The sequence below is a fragment of the Oncorhynchus nerka genome, linkage group LG2 (assembly GCF_034236695.1).
Source record: "Oncorhynchus nerka isolate Pitt River linkage group LG2, Oner_Uvic_2.0, whole genome shotgun sequence".
In the NCBI taxonomy this organism is placed as follows: domain Eukaryota; kingdom Metazoa; phylum Chordata; class Actinopteri; order Salmoniformes; family Salmonidae; genus Oncorhynchus; species Oncorhynchus nerka.
In genome coordinates, this window is record NC_088397.1 from 52,746,689 (window position 1) to 52,764,010 (window position 17,322).

At 43.8% G+C, this 17,322-nt stretch overlaps 2 protein-coding genes across 2 annotated transcripts in view; one reads left to right on the forward strand and one right to left on the reverse strand.

Moving 5' to 3' along the window:
- The first annotated feature begins 243 nt into the window (after positions 1-243).
- LOC115137871 (opioid growth factor receptor-like protein 1) lies at positions 244-6,185 on the forward strand. The gene is made up of 8 exons (XM_029674154.2): positions 244-863; positions 3,623-3,688; positions 3,831-3,869; positions 4,020-4,074; positions 4,158-4,236; positions 4,307-4,373; positions 4,520-4,668; positions 4,833-6,185. The coding sequence occupies exons 1-8, from the start codon at positions 495-497 to the stop codon at positions 5,452-5,454; spliced, it is 1,446 nt and encodes a 481-aa protein (XP_029530014.1). The 5' UTR covers positions 244-494; the 3' UTR covers positions 5,455-6,185.
- The window catches only part of LOC115137809 (death-inducer obliterator 1-like), a 28,479-nt gene continuing 17,340 nt past the window's right edge, over positions 6,184-17,322 (reverse strand). The window contains exons 10-17 of the mRNA XM_065000088.1: positions 16,400-16,559; positions 15,551-15,667; positions 15,176-15,331; positions 14,613-14,766; positions 13,773-14,446; positions 12,469-12,558; positions 12,165-12,360; positions 6,184-10,577 (exon numbers count right to left, since the gene is read on the reverse strand). Coding sequence (XP_064856160.1) covers positions 6,868-10,577; positions 12,165-12,360; positions 12,469-12,558; positions 13,773-14,446; positions 14,613-14,766; positions 15,176-15,331; positions 15,551-15,667; positions 16,400-16,559 — 5,257 coding nt within the window. The 3' untranslated portion in view covers positions 6,184-6,867. The remainder of the gene's footprint in view (positions 10,578-12,164; positions 12,361-12,468; positions 12,559-13,772; positions 14,447-14,612; positions 14,767-15,175; positions 15,332-15,550; positions 15,668-16,399; positions 16,560-17,322) is intronic.

Below are 17,322 nucleotides of genomic sequence, written 5' to 3' on the forward strand. Positions count from 1 at the left end.
AAACGAGCACTTACATGTTTTATTCGTTTTTTATCTTGTCATCTGATAGGAAATATTAATTGGACAAAAAGTATACGGACCCATGAACTCAAATCTAGATTATGCCTTTAGATTTCGAGAAAATGAACTACTAAGGAAGAATTTTTCGATTCTCTCATTGACTTCTCATTCAAATCCCGGTCTGCTTGGTCTGTTTCGCAAGCGTTCCCGGAAGTCTCGCGATATTGCGCCAGTGTTTGAGTATAGAACATAGTGACAGGAAGAAACGAAAGTGAAAATGTGAACATATTATTCGAATCCGAATGCAAGATATCGTGGTGGCTCTCGTCATTTAGTTAGTGATAAAACGAATATTTGTTACCTTGGAACATTTTGTATAGGCTACGGCGGAGTCCTACATCATTATCGTGTGCGCCGCTCCGGAGTTAGTGGGCTTCTAATGATAATTGGAACAGGTCTGCGAGCTGAAATTGTCTACTAAATTGAGACGACACATGTCTAGGATGTTTCCCGGGATTGAACGGTTTAGGCAGAAACGCACTTTATTACTGGTTTCAGTTCTCGCCTACATGGGCCTGCGCTGGAAGTCGTTCATACCAACTTGTTGGCCTTGGCTGAAACGCATCTGGAGATTTATCATGCCAAGTTATCCTAGTCCGAATTCCCTTCCCAGAGATGAAGTGGAGAGTCAAGACTCTCAAGTAAGTGCAGTAGTGGAGTCTGAATCCATTCCCAGTGGAAAAGTGGAGGTTCCGGTTCTCAGGTCATTTGATATTGAAGATACCGATGAATACTCCTGCATGTACGACTCGACATGGGAGGATCATCCAAGCGAAGAAACAAGTGAAAGAAGGACCAAACATGTACGTATGCAGGCCCTTGGGCCCTGATAATGGTTTTGGTGAGGTCTCTCAGTAAGATGAGTTTCAGAATACTGTAGCTCATCATCAAACGTCTCTTATTGGCCGCATAAAATACAACTGGCATATTTAATTTCCCCCAAAAACATTTAAATTTAAAACAAAATTCCCCAATCTATAACTCAATCTTTCAGAATTTTCAGATAGATAAATGTATTACATAAAATGCTTGCTTCAATGGCTCATACATGTGCTCTCTCATACAGTGCCTTCAGAAAGTATTCACACCCCTTAACTTTTTCCACATTTTGTTGGGTTACAGCCTGAAGTTAAAATAGATTACATTTAGATTTTGTGTCACTGACCTACACACAATACCCCCATAATGTCAAAGTGGAATTATGTTTTTAGACATTTTTATAAATGAATTAAAAATGAAAAAATAAATCTCTTGTGTCAATTAGTATTTAATCCCTTTGATATACCAAGCCTAAATAAGTTCAGGAGTCAACATTTGCTTAACAAGTCACATAAGTTGCATGGACTCATTATGTGTACAATAATAGTGTTTAACATGATTTGTTTAATGACAAGTTAATCTCTGTACCCCACACATACAATTATCTGTAATGTCCCTCAGCCGAGCAATGTATTTCAAACACAGATTGGATCACAACAACCAGGGAGGTTTTCCAGTGCCTTTCAAAGAGGGGCACATATTGGTAGATGTGTAAACAAAAAAAAGAAGCAGACACTGAATATTGCTTTGAGCATTGTGAAGTTATTAATTACACTTTGGATGGTGTATCAATAGACCCAGCCACTACAAAGACACAGGCGTCATTCCTAACTCAGTTTCCGGAGAGGAAGGAAACTGCTCAGGGATCTCACACTGAGGCCAATGGTGACTTTAAAACAGTTAGTTAATGGCTGTGATAGGAGAAAACTGAGGGTGGATCAACAACATTGTAGTTACTCCAAAAAATGAAAGTAAATGACAGAGTGAAAAGAAGGAAGCTTGTACATAAAAATATTACAAAACATGCATCCTGTTTGCAATAAGGGACTAAAGTAAAACTGAGAAAAAATATGTGCCAGAGAAATTAACTTTAAGTTCTGAATACAAAGCTTTGTGTTTGGGGCAAATCCAACACAACACATCACTGAGTACCACTCTTCATATTTTCAACCATGGTGGTGGCTGCATCATGTTATGGGTATGCTTGTCATCGGCTAGGACTAGGGAGTTTTAGGATGAAAAGAAACGGAATAGAGCTATCCACAGACAAAATCCTAGAGGAAAACCTGGTTCAGTCTGCTTTCCAACAGAAACTGGGAGACAAATGAATCTTTCAGCAGGACAATAACCTCCAGGCCAAATATACTGGAAATGCTTACCAAGATGACATTGAATGTTCCTGAGTGGCCTAGTTACAGTTGTGCATTAAATTGTCTTCAAAATCAATGGCAAGACTTAAAAAGGACTGACTAGCAATGATAAACATGACAGGGCTTGAATATTTTTTTTCAAGAATAATGTGCAATTTGTTTGGGGTCACATAGAAATGTCCTTGTTTTTGAAAGAAAATATATATTTTTTGTCCATTAAAATAACATAAAATAGATCAGAAATACAGTGTAGACATTGTTAATGTTGTAAATGACTATTGTAGCTAAAAACGGCAGATAGATTTTTAATGGAATATCTACATAGGTGTACAGAGGTCCATTATCCACAACCATCTGTGTTCCAGTGGCACGTTGTGTTAGCTAATCCAAGTTTATCATTTTGTAAGCCTAAGTGATCATTAGAAAACCCTTTTGCAATTATGTTAGCACAGCTGAAAGCTGTTGCTCTGATTAAATAAGCAATACAATGGGCCTTCTTTAGACTAGTTGAGTATCTGGAGCATCAGCATTTGTGGGTTCGATTACAGGCTCAAAAATGTCCAGAAACAAATAACTTTCTTCTGAAACTCATCAGTCTATTCTTGTTCTGAGAAAGGAAGGCTATTCCATGCTAGAAATTGCCAAGAAACTGAAGATCCCGTACAACGCTGTGTACTACTACCTTCACAGAATAGCCCAAACTGACTCTAACCAGAATAGAAAGAGGAGTGGGAGGCCCTGGTGCACAACTGAGCAAGAGGACAAGTACATTAGAGTGTCTAGTTTGAGAAACAGACGCCTCACAAGTCCTCAACTGGCAGCTTCATTAAATAGTAACCGCAAGTCACCAGTCTCAATGTCAACAGTGAAGAAGCGACTCCAGGATGCTGGCCTTCTAGACAGAGTTCCTCTGTCCAGGGTCTGTTTTTTTTGCCCATCTTAAACTTTTCTTTTTATTGGCCAGTCTGAGATATGGCTATGTCTTTGCAACTCTGCCTTGAAGGCCAGCATCCCAGATTCACTGTTGACATTGAGACTGTGGTTTTGCGGGTACTATTTAATGCCAGTTGAGGACTTGTGGTGCGTCTGTTCACCATGCAAAGCTTTAGTCAAGGGTTTAAGTCTAATGATGTTTTTATTACATCTGTCTATGTGATCTAATAACTTCCAGATACATAAAATGGATATGACTCATAAAGTCTGCTAGGCCCGTCGGTAGCCAAGTAGAATACAAGCCGGCCTTTGCAGCTAGTAAAAGTTTCCCTCCAAGTTTGTTTTACTTTATATAGATCAGACACGTGGGCGTATCAGTATTGGTCAGGTGTTTCCAGTACCTGCCATTTTGTGAACTCATGGAGTGAATGTGTTTTCAGTCAAACAAGTTTAACAGATTCAGAAGTGCAGCAAGGGACATGCAGAAGTACAGGCATGATTATCCAGTAAGTCATTATTCTCTTCACACAATCTTACACACTTTATGCTATAAAATATATCCACCTCAATCATAGTATGTTGCTGCTGCTGACTATCAATCAGTCAATAGTTTGTACAGTCTTTAGACCTTTGTTCTTGTTTCCACAGGGGCAAGAATCAAATTTGTACTTTGGCGGGCAACAACAAGTAAGCAAGTACTCATCTCTTTATGTAGTACATGGAAAAGCGGGATGATTTGAGTCATAATTTTAATGGCCAATTCCTCTGAGATTATTGTACTGTTTTAATACAGCTCTCTGAAATATCCTCATTTCTGAATTTGCATTACTCCCCCAGGATGAAATGCCTAATTTACAGTTCTACCGTGGACAAATACCCTCCTCCCCTGATGGTAAACTATTTACTATTTCTTTCAGCGCAGTTTCAATTTGACAAGACATGGACATGTTTAACTGTAAACTTTGCTCTGATTAGGTGTCTTCATTGAGGACTTTCACAATAAATGGCACAGGAAATATTCAAAACTGGAAGAAGTTCACTCATACATCCAATGGTCAGTTTCCTTTACATTTCTAAGTTAAGTTGTTTAAAATATTTGTTTAATACACAAACATTTTATTTAGGTTGTTCCCACTTCAAGAACCAGGAATGAATTATCAAGCCAAGGAACTCACCAAGAAGGAAATTGAGGTACTTCTAGTAGTTTCTTTGAGCAAGGAAAGTGTTCTCTGCATACTGCATTTACATATGTCATACATTATCTATTGACTGGGGGCTTAGAGACAAATGAAAATGTGTTCATAATCGTTCTGAATGACAATCCGCTTCCTCCTCAGGCTTTCCTTGAAGATGGCACAGCAAAGCAGAGGCTGGTTGCATCCTACAAGCTCATGCTGGACTTCTACGGCATAGAGCTGTCAAATGACATTACAGGGGAAGTGAAACTTGCGAATAACTGGCGTGAGAGATTTGACAACCTGGAAAGGTTAGAAATGTCTTCGTTTGGTCATATAACTGTTATTATTATATAGTGATTGCAATACATAATAGCTAAGATTTCAGCTTTCAAATTAACCTTTGAGAATAAGTGATTTTGAGGTTAACAGTACCCTTGTATGTTTGTTGTTCTTGTGTTTTTGTTCATGGCAGAAACACACACAACAACCTGCGCATCACCCGCATCCTGAAGTGCCTGGGCACTCTGGGGTTCACCCACTACCAGGCCCCACTGGTCCGCTTCTTCCTAGAGCAGACTCTTGTCAAAGACAAGCTGTACAATGTGAAGGAAAGTGCCCTCAACTACTTCATCTTCGCTGTCATTGATAAGCAAGAGCGCAGGAATTTAGTTAAGTATGCCTACGCACACTATGAGCCCAAACATGAGTTTGTGTGGTGCCCCAAGACAATCCAGAGTATATTCAGGGGAGAGACATTCCCAGATGATAATAACCCAATTGATCTGAAACAGGATGACACTGACGACAACACTGCCAGTTATCGGCAAATCGATACTGCGCAATCCAGTTATGAAGCTTCTGATAGAGGTAGCTCTATAACTACCCCCAACACTAGTCAGCACCCCACCATCGATTCTCTGAAGCAATCAGATTATCAAACTAGCAGTGGACATCCAGAGGGAAATACTAATAATGGGAGAAAGAGAGGTGCAGATAAGTCAACAGAGCATGAACTTCCCAAACGTATCAACGTTTCAGAGGGAACGACTAACGCTGATCATGATGAAAGAAAAAATAAGGGAGCAGATCAATGACGTTTCAGAGGGAATGACTAACACCAATGGTCATGAGTACAGATGAGCAACCAGAGAGGGACAGTGGAGATTTGGAGGGAAACAGACAGAAAATATGAAAATTATGGTGATGGGGAGAATAAGGGAGCTGCAAGTAAGCATTTAGAGAGCGAACCATGCACTGACATTTCAGAGGGCAATATTAGCACATCCCGGGATAGTTAATTGAATAAGAAACCTACCGAAGAGGTACTGCTGAGCCCAGCAAAGGAAAATGAAGAGAAGATGCCAAAAGGAAATATTCAGTGTTTGACGTAATAGTGACGATTGATTAGAGTATTCAACCATGTCATGCACTAATAAAGGAACATTATGTATGCCATGTATTCTAATCATTTCCATTTATATGAACAAATGTTAGTGAATCAATTTATTATATCTGATTTCATGTATAATATCAGTGGGATGTTAACCACATTTTTCAAAACAACACAAATGTTATACTATTGATTACGGTTTTCAAACCCGTAACGATTATGTTAGTGGTTTATTTTGTAATAGCATATTTTTAGTTTGGGGAATTTGTTATATGGAGTTTTGGGTAAATGTTCAGCTTTGAATGACTATGCTTGCCTCAGAAGGTATTTCAAAATACTTTCTACTGCTTAAAATATCTTTAGTGCCTAACCATGTACCACCAGGGGTGCCTAATGATTTGTATACATTTGATTTTAATAAAACAAATAGATAAACGGAGTCTATGTGGTGTTTATTACAGTCTTTGAACATTACATTTTTTTTTTTTAAAGTCAGATGTAATGGAAAGACAGAACCCATTAATGACAAAGGTTGCCATAAAGAAGGTTTAATTGGCCAAGTTTAAACAAAATTAATGTCAACTGTAATTAGCAATACTATAGGTACATCCATTCAGTGGTAACTGCTGAACACATAGCACATACTGTCCAATGACTTCAGACTATAGCAATCAATGTTTCCTAAATTCTCACATTATCCATTCCAGATATATGGCTTATAATTTCTCTACTTAGAAAAATGTGATTAAAAACATACCGATATATACACAAATACATTCATATTTACATTAAAGGTCAGGGAGTTAATCAGTTACTTTCATGTGTTTCTTAGAAAAGGTACTTTGACAGGAGAAAGGTACTTGTATGTAAATGACATGGTATCATAGTCAGATGAACTTAAATGACCTCAATATTAGTTTCAAATGTGATAACATTCATAAAATATGAAGTGGCAAAAAATGTTCCGACCTTTCGAACTACAAGAGTATTGTACCATGAAATCATTTGTCATGTAGAAACACATTCCCAATGTCTATTTACATTTAGTTATGGTGCTGAAAGTAAAAGTTACAGGATGATTGATTTACTACAGTGAATTGTCCTCAAAAGTAAGACATTACGATGTGTTTTTATCAGTTTCAACCTCTGCAGGTTTATCGCTCTCCTTTGGGACATCAGATTTGTTTGTTTCTTTTTTGTCTTCTCTCTTTTCTTTGCTGTCACGCCGGTCCCGGTCTTTATCCCTCTCTCGGTCTCGTGCTCTGTCTCGGTCGTTGTCTCTCCTGTCAGACTCTCTTTCCTTGCCTCTGTCCCGGTCTCTGCTCCTGGACCTTTCCCTTCTCTTGTCGCGGTCTCTCTCCCGGTCTCTGATCCTGGGTCTGTCTCGGTCGTAGTCTCTCCTGTCAGGCTCTTTCTCCCTGCCCCTGTCTCGGTCTCTCTCCCTGTCCCTTCTCTTGTCCCCCTCCGGCGCCCTGTGTCTGTCCCCCTCCGGCGCCCTGTGTCTGTCCCCCTCCGGCGCCCTGTGTCTGTCCCCCTCCGGCGCCCTGTGTCTGTCCCCCTCCGGCGCCCTGTGTCTGTCCCCCTCCGGCGCCCTGTGTCTGTCCCCCTCCGGCGCCCTGTGTCTGTCCCCCTCCGGCGCTCTGTGTCTGTCCCCCTCCGGCGCCCTGCGTCTGTCACCTTCCGGCGCCCTGCGTCTGTCACCTTCCGGCGCCCTGCGTTTGTCACCCTCCGGCGCCCTGCGTTTGTCACCCTCGGGTTCCCTGCGTTTGTCACCCTCGGGTTCCCCATGTCGCTCTCCCTCCCTCCCTCTGCTGCGCTCCCTCTCCCGGCTTCGTTCCCTCTCTCCCCTGTCTCTCTCCCGGCCTCTGTCCCACTCTCTCTCCCGGCTCCAGGGCTTGTCCTGGCCCCTGTCCCATGGCCTGGCTCCATGGGGCCCCTCTCTGTCCCGTTCCCTCCTGCGGTCCTCAGACAGGTCCCTTTGCCTTTCCTCAGACAACTGAGAGGAGCCAGGGATTGGCTCCCGGTCTCTGTGGCCCCCCTCAAACCGACTGGGCCTGTCTCCACCGCAAGGTTCTGAGCCCTCTCTGGTGGAGCTGCTCCTTCTCCTCATATCAGGCGAGTGTCGTCGCCAGTGGTCATCCCTGTGGGACTCTGGGCTGTGACCCCCCATGCGGTTTGGTAGAGGTATGGGGCCCTCTGGTGGGGTCGGGAGCAGAGGCCCACTGTGGCGAACTGGTCTTAAGTCCCCTGGACTGTCAAGGCGATACTGGTCAGGTCCTCCAAAATGCTGTGGTGGGGCCCCACGTTGGTCCTGAGGGGGTCCCTGGTCATCATAAGACCCCCTGTGTGGTGTTGGGGAGGGTGCTATAGAGCCCCGAAACTGGTTAGGTGGCTGGAAGCGCTGTCCACCCATATCTCCACTGGGAGGCGGGCCTCTCCGCCCCTCATACTGGTTGTGTGGAGGTCCTCTGTAAGAGGGGCCTTGTGGGGGAGCCTGGTTGTCTTTGTACATGTGTGGAGGGGTCTGACCCTGGTGATGGTCCATGCCCTGCTGGTAGGACCCAACACTGACATTGTTGTACTGATCTACAGGGCCTCTTGGTGGGTCAATCATGTGGGCTTGGGACCCATGATCCCCAAAATGAGAAGGTGGACCTCTGGGCCCAGGGAAGTGGGATGGAGGAGGTCCTCTGTTGTCAAAGTGGCCTGGGGGAGGCCCTGTGAAGGGTGGAGGGGGTGCTCTGGGTCCAGGGAAGTTGAATGGAGGAGGGAGTCCACTGATCCTTGGTGGAGCTAAACCGTTTTGCCCGTCAAAATTAGGTCTGGGCAGGCCATGGCTCTCCATGAACTGGCCTGGAGGGGGGCCTTGCTGCCCCATGTGCTGGGGAGGCATGGAGCCCATGGGGGCATTGAACATCTGGGGAGGTGGGGCTCTCGGGCCCATCGGCTGGAATGGAGGGGGTCCCCTGGGTGGCATCATGGTCTGGGGTGGAGGACCAGGGGGGGCCTCATACTGCTGCTGAGAGCCTCCCCATTGGTTCTGATAGGGAGGATAAGCAGCAGGAGGCGGCCCATATTGGGAGTACGGAGACTGGTTGCTCTCCACTTGCATGGGTGGAGGAACTTGAATGGGTGGAGGAGGTCTCTGCATAGGTAGAGGGCCTGACAAGGAAGGAATACTCTGCATGGGTGGTGGCCCAAGCATTGGGGGTGGACCCTGCATTGGTGGTGGTACAAGCTGGGGTGGAAAGGTGGTTGTTGGGAGAATATCAGGAGGAGCGCCGTAGTCCATGTAGCTTGATGTTCCCATATGTGACATGTGGGAGGATTGAGTGTTCACCAGGGTGGAGCTATCCTGGGTGACATTCTGAGACAGTACATTAATTGTAGGTGAAGCTAAGGAGTTGTTGTTTGTGGACATGTTGAAGTAGCCAGAGGAGGTAGGCTCTTGATGGTTCTTCTCAAAACTAGAAATCTCCCCTGTTTTTAAAATGCTGTCTGCATTTGGCCAAATACTATATTTGTCCAAGTCACTCTTGGTTGGGTCGACTTCCTCAGATTCAACAGTTTGTTCCTCCATGTAATTGACCTCCGTAGCAGGTTCTACATGCTCACCTAACAGGGGAATGGAAACCTCTGTTGCGTCTGATTCCAGAAAGGGAAGAGAATCTGTTATAACCTCTTCTTGGGGCAGTGGTGTTTCTGGTTCTTGGACATCAGTCTGTGGTGGTGGCGTGGTGTCTTTGGCAGGAGGCATCTCCACCTTTTCTATTGAGTCTGAGGTTAGCCTCCTGGGATCCCTACTCTGCCTTGGGTCCCTTCTCTGGTTAATCAAAGGAGCAGCAGCAGCAGATTTCACAAACTCTTCAACTTTTTTGCCCAGCTGCAGGAGCCGACTGTTGGCCAGTAGGGATGGTGAGATCAAACCGTCTGTGACTGAGAACGAGGCAGCTGATGTCCCTGTGGTCAACTTCTTTTCGTGGATGGAATCCTCCTGCTCCTCCAGCTGCTGTTTCTGCTCCTCAATCTGTTTGTTGAGATCCTCCACCATTTTCTGCTGTTTGGTCAGATCCCCGGTGGCCTTGGCTTGACCAGGGCCCTCAGTCTTGACCTCCTCAAAGATGGTGTCATCCTCTGGGTCATAAGCCACATCATCCACATCTGTAGCCTCTGGCTGCTTGATGACCTCAGGTTCTTTAACTGACTTCTGGGGTGCTCCATAGCCCATGCCTGGGTCATATTCCTCCTCTGGGTCGTATGGTCTGTCATCCTCATCTTCCTCCACCTGCTTCTCCTTAGAAATCTGTCCAAATTGCTGAACAATGGGATCTAGCAGAGTAGCAGGCACGGCTGAGATGTCAACAGCACCATGCTCTGAGGGAGACATGGAGGCCTCAGAGTCTTGCCTCTTGTTCCCAAACAAAGTCTTCAGGATGGTCTGAAGGGGAGTGGCATTGGCAGCAGATGATGCAGCAGAGCTTGAGGCAGGTGACTCTTTGTCTGTAGCAGGGGCTTTGACAGAGGACAGGAAAGACAGCACTGATAAGGCTGCCATGGACGTGGAGGAGGTCTCTGAGGAGCTGAGAGGGGGAGGTGTACCTGGGGGGGTTGTGCTAAAGGGAAGATCCTGGGTGTACCGCAAGGCTTTCTCAGCTTTGACTTCAGCTTTGATGGTGGTGGTTGGTTTTGGAAGGCCAGTATCATCTAGGTCTCTGATTTGGATCTTGGAACGCTTCTCCTCAGTCTCCAAAGAGGCTCCAGCACGCTTCTTGTCCTTCTGGCAAATCACCAACCCAAGCAGGAGGTTAGGGCGCGCTGGTTCAAGTCCTACAAGGCAAAGTTAAAACAATTAGTGAAAATTGAATAAAAAGCATTCTAGAACATATCGTTTATCCACTTACATACTTGTATACTGTATATCTCCGATAGATTTGTCTGCTTAATGACTAATATTTCCAGAGATAATTTGTTTGAAGTGAAACTGAAATGAGAGCTTGTTTCAAATGCCAGATGCTATGGACGACAACAGGATTTCACAGACCGGGAATCACACAGATCACAACAAACCAAAACGGATCACAAAAAGGTCTGTTGATTTAAAGCCACAAGCTGTGGTCTTCACTCTCCATTTCGAATTGTTCTAACGAAAAAAATATGAGCACAAAACGCCACATGTATAACCACAGCTTCAAGTATAACCATTAAATTAAAAATATTAATGTGTCAAAAAAATACAAACAAGAGTTGTAAGCTACAGACAACCTTTATAAGAGTGCTTAGTCATCACACTGCTGAGCAGTCTTAAACTCCCCATGATACTTTGAGAACTGACGGTGCTCTGCATTAGACTGCATGTTTCCGTTGTTGATCTAACATCACATTTTGCAGGTACACAAAAACGCAACATTCGCCACTTTCACGAAGCTTCTCATCTTGCTAGATTGTCATTAGCATGCATTCTCATGAAGTCACATGTCAATATTAGTGGACATCTCCATATTCTTTACTATTCTATATAAAAACGGACAATATGTGTTGTACAGTGCAATTCCACTGAACTTATATGCAACGTTTTTAATTATGACACTACTTATCCAACCTCTGCTGACAACTAATTATATGGATGGCTAAGTGTTTGTTTCTTCAATTCAGTAAATGTTTGAGATCCATAGATTCTTCTCTTGTCCTTCATCTTCTTTAAAACCCCAACATGAGTAGAACCATCTCTGTCCAAGGCTCTCCAAGCTGGACCTCTCATAATAACTTACCATGGCTTTCCAGACATTGGTGGTATGGGATGGACTAGGTGTAGGTCAGGTGCTGCCCATTCAGTTATGATGTGTGGGTACTGGAGATGCAGGCAGATCCACTAACACAGTACACCAAGTTGCAGTGAGGAGTCATTTAAATGTAACACACTGTGGCAGATGTCATTTTCAGAAACACCATCATTACCCAAACATTTCACACGAGTATCTACAGAATAAAAGCTGAGCCTTAAAAACAACAGGCTGAGACTGACGTCTAAGGCCGCACCAACCTGTGATGCACAACATCCTTTATTTAAGACCGACGTGTGATACAAGGTGATATACACACAGAGAGTACACTGGGGGCATAGAACAAGTACAGAGGGATGTTTATGGAGGAAGGCAACAGCAGAAGTACATGCTCGCCCCCTACAATGTATATCATAAATCAACTTCATGAAACAAGCTCTCCTTTCACACAGAGGAAAACTAAGTAAATGAATAAAATCCTGAACATAGTGACCACTCTGGACAAAACTATCGACTGACATTATGCCTAACTTAATTGTCTTGAGGTATAGAGACTTTGGCACATCATATTCAATCCAGTGTTTGGGTGTTCGGGTTATCAGAGGCCTCTGTGCGTCTCCCTGCAGATGCTTACCTGGCCCATCAAAAGGTAACAGTTTGGAGGGCAGGGGGTCCTTGGAGCTCAGGGGGATGAGGTACAGGTCTTTGATCCGGCGGTTGTTGTTGGCGACCACTCCAAAACGCTTCCTACTGCTGAAATAAGAGAAGAGAGAGACGTAGGCAACCTCCTCTTCCTCTGTGGCTGGATGGAACCGGATCAGACACAGGTCCTGGAGATGAGGCAAAAACAAAGAGAGGGGTGTAACTTTAGGGTCCTCAACCAGGAAGTAGGTTGTGTATAAATACCGCACATTATTAGATTGTGGTGGAAGCTTTACCTTGGACAGAGATGTCTTCAGTTTTCCCACATAGTCCCACACAGTGCTGGGAGAGATTCGGCCTCCAATGTGGATGGTGTCAGGCAGATCCTGTACAGGATTAACAATGTCACCTTTGTGTTAAACTCAGATGATATTACCATATATTCACAAACAATTCAAACAAGTACAGTGCCTTCGGAAAGTATTCATAACCCTAGACTTATTCCACATTTTGTTATTACAGCCTGAATTCAAAATGGAGTAAATCTTTATTTTCATCTACACACAATATCCCATATGCCAAAGGGAAAACATGTAGAAATTGTAGCTAATTTAATGAAAATATGTCTATGAGCTTCTTTGCAAAATTCATCAAGCTGTCAAGTTGGTTGTTGATCATTGCTAGACAGACATTTTCAAGTCTTGCCATAGATTTTCAAGACAAAACTGTAACTAGGCCACTCAGGAACATTCAATGACATCTTGATAAGCAACCGTGTATATTTGGCCTTGTGTTTAAAGTTACTGTCCTGCTGAAAGGTGAATTTGTCACCTAGTGTCTGTTGGAAAGCAAATTGAACCAGGTTTTCCTCTAGGATTTGCCTGTGCTTAGCTCTATTCTGTTCTCCCTAGTCCTTGACAATGACAAGCATACCCATAACATGAAGCTGCCACCGCCATGGTTGAAAATATGAAGGGTGGTACTCAGTGATGTGTTGGACTTGCCCCAACCATAATGCGTTGTATTCAGGAAATAAAGTGAATTTCTTTGTCACATTTCTTGCAGTTTTACTTTAAAATCCATCACAAGGCAGTTAACCCACTGTTCCTAGGCCATCATTGTAAATAAGAATTTGCCTAGTTAAATAAAGTTTAAATGTGTGAGGTAGTCATTCAAAAACCTAGTTAAACACTATTATTGCATACAGAGTGAGTCCATGCAATTTCTGTGACTCCTGAACTTAGACTTCAAATAACAAAGGGGTTGAATACTTACTCAAAACATTTCAGCTCTTCATTTTTAATTAGTTTGTAAAAATGTCTAAAAACATAATTCCACAATGACACTATGTAGGCCAGTGACACGCAATCTCAATTTAATCCATTTTAAATTGAGGCTGTAACACAACAAAATGTTGAAAAGTCAAGGGGTGTGAATACTTTCTGAAGGCACTGAAGGCCAAAATGTAGTGAGACTTTCCCTATTATCAAATATAACAGTTATCTTAGCAGCTGTTGTCTTCGTTGTGGTTTTTCTTAGCTCACATAAACAAACTACAACTACCAGGGATGTAATCTTTTCTAACAAATTAATAACCAACCTCTTTCAGGTGCTCAAAGGATCCTGAGACTAGGTATGCTTTAGTGACAAACTTGGCCACGGTGTGCATGTTGACTAATCCTTTCCACATCATCTCCTGGCCATGGAGGAAGATGGCAGTCTCGCCCTCTGGAGGAGTCTCTGACGAGGCAGCTTTCTGCACGATGGGCCTGGGGATGGAAGGTGGAGGAGCCGGCGGCATGGGCAGAGGCCCCTTGGGCACCACCTCCATCACTGCAACAGGAGCGGGCTCTACTGAGACGGCTGGTCTTGAATAAGTATCTGCTGGGAAAGGTCTTGAATAGGACTCTGTTGGAATGGGTCTTGAATAGGTATCTGTTGAGATGGATGCTACCATGGATGCGTCTGGGGCAGAGTGGGTGACCGTCACTCCAGAGCTGTGTCTTGCCATGCGGGGATCTCTGCGGGTGATGCTGACAGAGGAGACGGCTGGTGCGGTGATAGGGGCTGGGGTCTGGGGCGGAGGAAAATGGATGCTTGTGTCCTCCTGGTAGGGCAGGGGCTCAGGGACTGGCGTCTCACTGCCGGAATAAGAGACCGGGGCACCTTCACCTGAGGAGGACCTGGACAAGCGCCTCACCTCTTGCCTCATTTCAGGTTTCTTGGAGAGTTTGGCCTTCTTGGCGGCTGGTTCATCGTCTGCAGACTTCTGGCCTGGAAGAGGGGAGACAGATGTTACTTAAACCTCCTAAACCTTCAAATCCACTAATCAAAGTTAAGCATGGAGTAATAAGAATGAAAATATGAGGGACATATGCGAGGGGAATTTAGGTACGCGTAAAGTTTTTATGCCACCGTTTCTTGCATCATTTATTTGTACCTGTGCAGATTTTGCAGTTGAGGTCAAAGAGGTGGGCCCTGTGTTCGGCTGTGGTGTCCCGCATCATGCTGAAGATGTCTGGTAGGGAACTGCCACTTTTCACCCCCACCTGAACAGAGCCAGAAGAGGGAGCGGAGCTAGCTTCCTCTAGTTCCTGAACACATTGTAAAATGAAAACAGAGAGACAGTCAACACTACAAACTGACAATGGAATCTCAAATAGCACATCAAACCACAGCCAAATATGATGTGGTCCTGAATGTAAGAAATAATCTGAGCACATGAATCATTAGATCATCTCTAAAACAATAGCTACATTGACGCACAGTGGGTGTGAAACATGATTTGAGTGATGCACGGGGCGGGTGGCAGTGAGCTTCAGTAGGACAAAGCGACAGTTTAAAGAGGTATGGGACAGGTCGGCAAGAGAATTAAACTGTAAAAGCACAATATGTTACCCACACGTTAACACCCAGGACAACATGGTTAATTGTCTTATGCAAGGAAAATGAAGATGAAAGACCAGCGGAAGTGAAATAAAGGGTGAGAAAGCCACCACTTACTGCAGAAAAAGCCATGCGAGGAGATGGAGAGGTGCCAGAGTTACATACGTCTCCATCAGACATTGGAGGAGCGTCCTCCATGTCCACATCAAGGGGGCCAGAATCAAGCCTACGGCCCGATTTGGACTGCCCTGTCTGGGATCTAGCACTGGGAGCCTATGGGATACAACAGAGGTCAACAACTTGGATGTAGGCCTTATTGAACATATAGTGTCTAACAATATAAAATATGCGAAGATTAGGCTAATTATATGGTCTCTTTAGTAGTGATATTTAGTTGCACAATAAATACCATTCCTAGTACTGCTCTGTCTATAGAATTATTGGTTTCATTATCATGATGTCTAATAGGTCAACAGAGGAGTTCCTTCTTACCTCAGTGGTGTCAGGCTTCCTCCACTCTGAGATCTCTTTGGAGAGTAGCTCATCTGCACTCAGCCTCACCAGCCTGAAGGGACTGACCTCTCCCCAGACCACGCGGTAGAACAAGCCCTGAGACAAGCACAACATACCGTTTACTCACCTGGCACATATGGCGTGTGAATATAAAACATTTCAGTAATATTTAAATTGAATTCATGACTCACGATCAATTCACCCACATACCAACAACGCAATACTATAATATAGAAATACTCATTCAAATGTACAGGTTACTGCCAAAATAAAAGGAAACAATTGAGTGAATGAGGGATATATTGAAAGCAGGTGCTTCCACAGTTATGGTTCCTGAGCTATTCCTAAGCAATTAAATGTCCCATCATGCTTAGGGTCATGTATAAATGTTGGGCAGGCCCAGTTATTTTGTCTACCATGGTTACACCCCCACAGGATGACAATGCCCCCATCCACAGGGCACGAAAACGATGTAAACCATATGCCATCTCATTTACCAGATCTCAACCCAATTGAACACTTAGGAGACTCTAGAGTGGCGCCCGAGACTGCGTTCTCCACCAACAACAACAAAACACAAAGGAATTTCCTGTAGAACAAATAATGGTGTCGCATCCCACCAATAGAGTTCCAGATGCTTGTAGAATCTATGCACATTGAAGCTGTTCTGGTTCATGGTGGCCCAATGCCCTATTAAGACACTTTATGTTGGTATTTACGTTGTTTTGGCAGTTACATGTACATGGCTTTCCAACATTTACCATATTTGGTTTTGCCTACACAACTTATCACTTGACTAGTCACTTCTGCAGACACCTGTGGACTCACCTTGTTTTTGGGGTCCTTCAGGTTAAACATGAGGGATCTGTACTTGTTCTTGTACTTGCTGTCTGTGCAAAGGCACAGGTTGAACATCTCCTTCTCAATGCTGACCGCCAGTTTCCCCACGTCGTTCTCAGACATGTTCAAATCATCACTGTCACTCACCCTGGTGGGACAATAAATCAAATCGCATTGGTCACACACATTTTAGAGCTATACATTCTAGACAATGTAGTTGTAAAGATCAAATCAAATGTATTTATATAGCCCTTCGTACATCAGCTGATATCTCAAAGTGCTGTACAGAAACCCAGCCTAAAACCCCAAAGAGCAAGCAATGCAGGTGTAGAAGCACGTCAAAGATGTGGGGAACATGTACAGTTGAAGTCAGAAGTTTACATACACCTTAGCCAAATACATTTAAACTAAGTTTCACAATTCCTGACATTTAATCCTAGTAAAAATTCCCTGTCATAGGTCAGTTAGGATCACCACTTTAATTTTAAGAATGTGAAATGTCAGAATAATAGTAGAGTGATTTATTTCAGCATCACATTCCCAGTGGGTCAGAAGTTTGCATACTCAATAAATATTTGGTAGCAAAGCTTTTAAAATGGTTTAACTTGGGTCAAATGTTTTGGGTAGCCTTCCACAATAAGTTGGGTGAATTTTGGCCCATTCCTCCTGACAGAGCTGGTGTAACAGAGTCAGGTTTGTAGGCCTCCTTGCTCACACACGCCTTTTCAGTTCTGCCCACAAATTTACAATAGGATTGAGGTCAGGGCTTTGTGATGGCCACTCCCAATACCTTGACTTTGTTGTCGTTAAGCCATTTTGCCACAACTTTGGAAGTATGCCTGGGGTCATTGTCCATTTGGAAGACCCATTTATGACAAAGCTTTAACTTCCTGAATGATGTATTGAGATGT